We start from the raw sequence: 8,004 nt of genomic DNA, 5'->3' as shown, positions 1-8,004 counted from the left end.
GGGCCCAAGTTTCGGCCGGGCCGGCTCCGGGCCGAACGCTGGGGGGGGGGGGGGGGGGGGGGGGGGGGGGGGGAGGGGCGGGGGCGAGTTGATCTAGGTCTCCTTTCAAGAACGACCTGGTTTCGATTTGCAGTTGTGTGAAGCCCGGCGGCAGGGCTCCCTACCCCACCCCCTGGAGCAGCGGGGTTGTGTGTACCTACGTGTAACGGAAAACTGAAACAATCCAGATGTGGGTGTGGGTGCCTAGCCCCTGCCCCAGTATTCTTTCCGTCGTGCACTCCTTCCCTTCCCCAAGTCGCCTCTCCCCGTTTGTCTTGTCTCAGAAAGTGGGGCTCAAACCAAAGCCAGACAAATGGAAGTCAGGTCACAGCTGGAGGGCAGTGGAAGTGGGGGCTGATTCGGGGCCCCTCCCCCTCTCCCTTGGCCGGCGCCTGAATGTGCCTGACGGAGACCGGAAGCTGGCCTGGCAGAATCTGGGGCCAGGACCCCACCACTCCTTGTTCTAAGAAAGTAGCCACAGGTGGGTCCGGCAGTGTCTAGTTGTAGATCCTGGTTCCCTCGGCCTTCCTGCTGAAGGAGCAGGCTGTCTGGAGCATCTCCACCCCCTTGCCTTTGTGGGGGATGCGTTAGGTAGGCCCCAGTTCCCGTTGTCTGGAGCAACTTGGAGCCCCTGAGAAAGTGCTTACTGGAAGGCCTCAAAGAGGCCAAGGAGCTAGCCTGTCTTCCTGGTCCTGTGCCTGGTACGGGCAGAACGCTTGTAACACACTATACATACCCACCTGTACTAGCTCCAGATTAGAGTTCAGGTCCCCTGCCCGCCCTGCTCCCACCTAATTGCCCCCACAATTGTCTTTAGCTCAGTCTCTTCCAAGGCTGCACATCCACTGGGTGGCTTTGCTGGAGTCGGCCTGGACCAAGACATCTCTCTCCCTTACTCCAACACAGGAGCTCAGAAATCATCCAAGCCAGAAGTGACCCTAAAGACTTGGGAGCTCAACCTCCTTGGTGTACAGATGGGCAAACTGAGGCCTAAAGAAAGGGTGTGTGTGCCTGTTTTCCAGGCACTTGGCCCTTGCAAATTGACTTTCACTGCATGAGGCCAGAAAAGAGGATTTTAGGGAATCTCCTCAGAGCCCCCAAAATTAACCTCCTTCTGTGCCAGAACTGGGCTGCCTCTCCCAGGCTGCTGGGTCTATCCTTGTTAGAGGAGGAGCAGTCGGGAGAGGAGGTTTGTGTGTTTGTTTGGTTTGGGTTTTTTTTTTTTTTATACAAATGATCTAGTTTCTACAAAAGAATCCCTTGGACTCTTCCCTTTAGTACACGGCACATTTGTGTGTATGTGTGTGTGGGGGGGTGGGAATAAGATAGCCTTGTCCTTCAGAGAACTGTTTATAGGGTTAGTATTTTCCTTCCTGTCCTCCACACTGTTAGCCTTCCCTCTGCTTGGTCTAACGATGAGAGAGTGGAGAGCTCCCTTTCTTTACAGAATTTCCCCGGATCCAACGAAAACCATACACATGCTTAGTCTAGATGGTAGCATTTTTCTCCCGGAACTGGTGGCTTTGCCCATTCTAGATTGAATGATTGGGGTGCAAGAGAGGGCTTGCATCCTCCTTTTGCCCCCACCCCATGTCCACCCCTGCTTCAGGGAGAGGTTTGGCTCCAAGCGAGCTGCACAACCACCCCGCGGAGCGGACGGGTGCGGCGCCCGCGCCTCGAGGGAGGCCTTTGGGCTCCATGATCCCGACCGGGGCAGATCCAGTCGCGACTTGCCGCAGCGGGTGTGGGGAAAGGCAGCTGTCGGGGAAGGAACTTGAAGGGGCGCCCCCGGGAGAGCTAGGGCGCCGAGGGCTGGGGGAGTTCAGTAGCCCGCGCTGCCTCCCAGGCGCTGCGTCCCCGCCTGAGCCGCGCGCTCCCCGAAGCCAGAGGGGCTCGGGGGGTCGGTCCCTCGGCGGCCGGCCTGGGGCTGCGAGCGGTAGGGTCGAAGCAGGGGAGGCCGGACAGGCGCGGGCGGGAGCGGAAACCCAACGGTTTTTCTGGGAATTGGCCGAGGCGGGGGTCGAGGAGGGTGGATCTGAGAAGCCCGCAGCGCCCGGGGCCACCGGGTAGGGATGCGGGGGAGGTGAAGGCAACCGGTCACCGCGGCCGGCCCAGCGCGGGGAATCACACATCTGCGGGAGCACGGCCGGAGGGAGGAGCGCGGTGAGGGTCCGGGACACGGGCGGACGCCAGCTGCGTCTGGGCACCCGGGCCACGAAGCTCTCTCGGCTGGGACGGCCCGGCAGACCCGCGTGGAAAGCTGCAAACGTGGCCCTAAGCCCGGGGGCATTTCGGCCACTTGGGCCTCCCAGCCCTATCACCCGAATGGAATGGTCCCGGGGTGTCCCCACAGATTGGCGCAGGTTGGGGCTGCTCAGACGGAAAGAAGAGGACCCCTCGCCCCGCACCCCCGGCATTCGAGGGCCACTGTTACCCCGCCGAGACTCCTAGAGTGGCTGGGCCTGGGGGCAGGAGGTGACCAGACCTCGTGGGGCAGCATGGCAGCGCGATCCTGGAGCGGCCCCGAGCGCCTGCGCTGCCGGGCGCTGCGTGCTGTCCGAACCCGGGCCACCTTCCCCGCGGGCCGTGAACCCTTCTGTGATTGTGGCGGGGCGCAGGAGGGGGCCGCCTCAATCCCACCGGGCTTCTAGGTCCCCGAAAACCGTCTGCCCCAGCCAGCCGGCCATGGGGGAGGGGAGAGCTGGTCACCTTTCCTGCAGGGTGCGCCCCAGGAGAGGGGCTGTGACTTGCAATAGGGGATGGCAAACCCTGGGGGCCCTTTCCATACTCTGATGCTGGGGAGAGGCGGGTGCGCATCCTGGCCTTCAAGGCGCGCTTGGCTGGGCCCCTCTGACCCACCCGTCCTCTGGCAGCGGGGAGGCTGCCACGCAAACACTGTCTGGGGCCTCTGAGCATTGCTCTGGAGTTCCCTCCGCCTGGAATGCCCTGCCCCGGTCCGCTCTAGGCCTCAGCCCAGCCCTCGACCGAGCCTTTCGGCCCCGCCCCACCCCAAAATGGCGCCTCCGCACCCGCTTGAACTCTGACCTCCCGCCCCTGGCCCCACCTGTACCCTCGCTCCGGCCCGTGGCGCTCCCTTCCTAGGGTCACAGGACCCGTAAGAGTGGGAGCTCCCTGAGGGCAAGAACCGTTTCTTGTTCCACCTGGCGCACAGGGGGCGTGGGGTCGGAAGGGGGCGTGGAGCGGAGGTAGACACCTGCGCTATTGGCCCGTCCGAGGCCTGCATGCAAACGAGATGCAAATGAGCCCCTGAAGCGGCCGCCCGACTACTCTCACCTTCCCGCACACACCGCCTTGTGTTTGCCCCCCAGACTCGGAGAAGCCGCCGCTGTCCCCTGAGTCCTCGGAGCAGCGCCCGCAGGCCCCGACCAAGAAGCTCCGCAAGCCGAGGACCATCTACTCGAGTCTGCAACTGCAGCACCTGAACCAGCGTTTCCAGCACACACAGTACCTGGCGCTGCCCGAGAGGGCCCAGCTGGCCGCGCAGCTCGGCCTCACCCAGACCCAGGTGAGGCCCGTCCCGTCTTTCCTGCAGCTAGCCTTCCCCAGATGTGTTCTCTGGGAACTCACCCCCTTTCCCAGGGGTTGCCCCAGGAGTCCCCTAGCCCTGTTGTCGCAGTTCTCCAGGGCGTGTTAAGAGCCGGCCCTCAGTTAGGTGTTGGGGGAATGTGTTAAAAGGTGTGTTGGGGTGAGGGAGGCAGATGCAGGTAGAGGACGAGGGCGCCCAGACCTGGCAAACTGGATACTAGCTCAGGGGCGGGACCCCCAGCAACTTCAGGGACTCTGGAGGACTGCAGTATGTCCCCAACCTCTGCTCTGCTCCCAGGACTGCACGCACCGCTGTTGAGTCCCTTTCCCTGGCTCACCGCCTCCCACACACATACTCCTCCTCATCTTCCCTTCTTTCCCTTCTTCTCTCCAAAGGTAAAGATCTGGTTTCAGAACAAACGCTCCAAATACAAGAAGCTCCTGAAGCAGAACTCTGGAGTACAGGAAGGGGACTTGCCTGGGAGAGCCCCCTCCTTATCTCCCTGCTCCCCGCCCCTTCCATCCCTCTGGGATCTGCCCAAGGCAGGGGCCCTGCCCACCGGTGGCTATGGCAACAGCTTTGGAGCCTGGTATCAGCATCACTCCCCAGATGTCCTGGCTCCATCTCAGATGATGTGAGTCCCGGGAAGGGTGGGTCAGACCCCTGTCCTCCACAAAGCCCAGGACCCAGCCCACCTGCACCCCTTCTGGTCCCAGAGGAAACCAGCTCCAGATGGATTTTGTCAAGTGGACAAGAAGTTAGAGGAGAACAAGGATGAGGTGGAGTCCTCTTCTCCCTTGCCCTGTAACCCAAACTGCCTAATCAGGACTTTGGTCTTAACCACCGGCCCCACCATGACCGTGGACTGGACCCGTTCCCTCCAGCTGATCAGGGGCTCTGGAGGGAGAGTTATCGGCTGACTTCCCACCCCTTCCCTGGACTGCAGTCTACCACGGCCTGGAGGCAAAACAAAGAAACACTTGAGTATTTTTTCCTCTCTGTGTGCCTTGGGCCTCACCCAACCCTGTTACGAGCAAAAGCAGAAGTGAAGTGGGCATCCTCTGTCTTCACGATGAGGACCATCGGGTCCCCCCTCACCGATTTTCCCTGGTGGTTGGCCCATTATCCCCATGACTGATACACCTCCTCACCATCTTGTGAGTGGAAAAGATGCCGAAAATGTGGAGTTTGTGGACCTGTGGGTAACTCATGCTCTTCTCCTAAAAAAGCCTTCTTCTTCCCATGTCTATTCAGTTATGGTAGATAACACACCCAATTATCCTTGTAATTCAACGGGTATTTATTAAGAGCCTATCCCCTCCTTTCCCACCCTTAGTACCTAATAACTCCACATGCACACCCTCTTGGGAGCCTGTAGGGTAACAGTCTGGGGAGAATGGGAGGGCAGACAGACTCTCTGGATGAGTGTAAGTAAAGACACCCCCAAATAGGGAGGGTGGGCTGGCAGTTCAGCTTCTCACAGCTGTCTCTGTCCAAAGGAACTGCTCCTATTTATAATCCACACCAGGAGCTTTTGGAGATTAAATCTGTACAAAAACCTGGGCCCTGGCTGTGAGTCTGTTTGTTGTTTCCTGACTTCTAGGGGTGGGGGTTGGTTGCTCATCTCTCTCTCTTTCTCTCTCTCTCTCGTCTCCCATTAGACACTTCCAGCACTGAGCTAGAGGACAGGATACAAGTTTTGCCTCTACAACTAACTAGCTCCGCGGTTGTAGCTCTGGAATGTTCTAATGACCATTTTCATACACTCCAGTGTAAAACTGGAAGATGCCAATACTGCAAAGGACCAAAGTCTAAGTGGTCACCTGCAAATTCTGTGCTGGCCCAGTTCTGGAGGGAGCCAGGGACAGGAGTCCCCCTGGGGCTCCATCTTCCAGTCCCGCTCACTTGGAAAGACGACATGCCCACTGAGCCAGTCCAGTCCTCCCAGTGTGCTCCTTGGGCTGGAGAGGCCCCAGCCCAGCAAGGGAAGGGGGAGGAGAAGAAAATCCCAGAAGGAGCTGGACTTCTCCTCCATCCAACAAACATGTGTGAAGCCTCTGCTCCGTGTTAGATCCCGGAGACACCAGGTGACTGGGGCACATGGGGGAGCCAGCCGGATGACCAGCCCCTTGTGTGGCAAGGGCCACGATAGAAGAACTAGGAACTAGTTCTAGAACTAGGCCCAGGAACAGGGCTGCGAACTATTCAGGGAATCCAGCCCAGCTTTGGCCCAAGGGATCGGGGGAGGGGCCTTCAATTCTAGGCAAAAACTTCCCGAGTCATCTTCCCAGTCACTGCCTAAACCTGTTCCCAAGCACTGCGAACCGGGGGGGCTGCCTTAGTTGGAAAAGCCCAAGCAGACACTTCGAGCCAATCCCCCTGGCCCGAGACAGGCCCACATTGGGGTCTCTGTAGAGTAGAAGGGGTACAAAGTCAGTGGAACCCCCACCCCAGGAGGCCTGCCGTCAGCCCCTCCTAGGCCCCTTCTGGGTCAGCGGCCACCCCCACTCGCCACAACACACCTGGAGGGTTATCCTGGGGATGGCAAGAGGCATGGAGTGGGCCAAAGCCAAGATCAGAGCAGTGAGGAGTGATGGTGCCAAGGGCAAAAACACCCCCTCTTCCTCTGGGCCTTCCCCTGCCCCTAGCCCGCAGCTCCATAGGCTCTCAGGGCCCAGCCCCAGGTCCCTCCCCTGGGGCTTCGTGGAGGCCACAGGCCCTCAGGGAGGCTGTTCCTCCCACTGCAGGTTGTACTCCTCTTTCCACAGACCCAAGATAAGATCTACCGCCCCATCTCGGAAAGCCTCCAAAGGCGAGATTAATTGGACAGCCCAACACGAGTCGCATCGTTAAAACAACAGCCCAGGTTGTAAAGTTAAGTAGCAGAAGGAGTATAATTACTCTCCCAGCCAGAGACCAGCTCCCCCCGCTTCCCTGCCCCCACCCACCCGACCTTTCCAGGGGAAACCAGAGTCCGTTCCACTTGGGAGTTGGTCCAACCTCCCTGGGCTCCTGGATGAGGATGGACTTGAAACCCCGGGGTGGGGGGGATGTGCCCCATCACCTCTCTCAAGCCATCTGAGCTGTAGAAGGGGAACCCTGGGGTTCCCCACGAAGATTCCCCTCTGGGAAAATCAGGTCAATAATGGAGCGGGGACAAAATCGAATGGTTAAGAACGGCAGTTTGGGCCTGCAAAGCATCCAGCTCTGCTGTTGTGGCTTTTGGCGAGTTACTTAACCTCTCTGTGAGCCTGGTTTTCCTCCTGCCCGCCCCCAAGATGGGAATGCTAATAGGACCTGCTTCACAGTGTCGCTGTGATCACGAAGTGGGATAGTGCTTGTAACGTGCTTGACACGGTGCCTGGAACATAGGACTCGCTTCACAAATGGCATTTGGCTGCTGGGTGATTATCGGGGAGAAGGGGTCACGGACGGGGGAGCGCATACTGCCACCACCATCCATTCACCTCTCGCCTCTCTGCCTCCCGAGGGTAGGGAGGAGGAATGGGGCTGGAGGCTGGAGACCTACGCGCATTCCTTGTCACCACCATTTGAAAGCAGGGCACAGGAGAGGTCCTAAATGCAGAAGGGCATCTAAAATCAGCTGAGACTGGAGAATGGGAAGGAGGCCAGGGCACACTCTCTCACCTACAAGGGTCTCAGCCATGGGGAAAAGCTGACTTGGGGCTTCCCTCCCCTCTCCCCATATGCTATTTTAAGACAGGCCCCCCCATTCTCTCCCCCAACAAAATGAGATTCAATTAATTCAATTAAAGCAATTTTGGGAGCAGCTCCTGAAGGTTTTCAATGTGAGATAATTACAAGTAATTTGCTGCCGTGAAGAGGAAAAGGGTGCACAGGGTCTGGGGGGGGGGCGGGAGGAGGTAGCCCCTCCCCACCAAATGCACACAGATCTAGAGGGATTCCACACTGCAATCTTAACTGCCCTCCCATTGGCCAAATTACTTGCAGGTGGGAAGTGGGAGAAGGCAGTGGTGGGAGGGGGCTGGGAAGACACGGAGTGACAGACCCACCCTCCCCCATCCCCAAATCTGCTGTGCAAGGTGGCGGTGGGGAGCTGGCTGTCCCCCGGACAAAATGTCTGCTTAGCGCTAGCAGCTGATTACTCAGCTCCAAACCTCATCGGAGTTTGGATGCCTGAACTTGCCTCTGGGATGGGATCCAGAGTCAATGGAATGTTATCTGGGTAGCGGAGGCCTGTGTAGACGGGGTCTTGGAGATGCAGGACTTCCGCAGAAAGTGTAAGGGATGTGGGTAGAGAGGGGAAAGGCCAGAGAGAAGGCTACACTGATTTCTTGCTTCCAAGGAGGTGATGATGCACCCATTCTCCCTCCTCCCCCGTTAAGCCTTGCTAGTTCTGCTGGAGTCTCAACTCAATTCTTTCCATTCTTGTGGCG

At 58.7% G+C, this 8,004-nt stretch overlaps 1 protein-coding gene across 2 annotated transcripts in view; it reads left to right on the top strand.

Annotated features, from left to right (window-relative positions):
• DLX4 (distal-less homeobox 4) overlaps positions 1 to 4,627 on the top strand; it is a 5,383-nt gene extending 756 nt beyond the window's left edge. The window contains exons 2-5 of one of the 2 annotated variants that reach the window (XM_044921686.1): positions 345 to 358; positions 2,845 to 2,848; positions 3,369 to 3,565; positions 3,982 to 4,627. In XM_044921686.1, coding sequence (XP_044777621.1) covers positions 345 to 358; positions 2,845 to 2,848; positions 3,369 to 3,565; positions 3,982 to 4,224 — 458 coding nt within the window. In that variant the 3' untranslated portion in view covers positions 4,225 to 4,627. The remainder of the gene's footprint in view (positions 1 to 344; positions 359 to 2,844; positions 2,849 to 3,368; positions 3,566 to 3,981) is intronic. The other variant, XM_021704313.2, reaches the window with a different exon arrangement.
• The last annotated feature ends 3,377 nt before the right edge of the window (positions 4,628 to 8,004 follow it).

Source organism: Neomonachus schauinslandi, chromosome 15, assembly GCF_002201575.2.
Source record: "Neomonachus schauinslandi chromosome 15, ASM220157v2, whole genome shotgun sequence".
NCBI lineage: Eukaryota > Metazoa > Chordata > Mammalia > Carnivora > Phocidae > Neomonachus > Neomonachus schauinslandi.
Note: the sequence above shows the minus strand (reverse complement) of the source record. Positions and strands in the feature narration are given on the sequence as shown.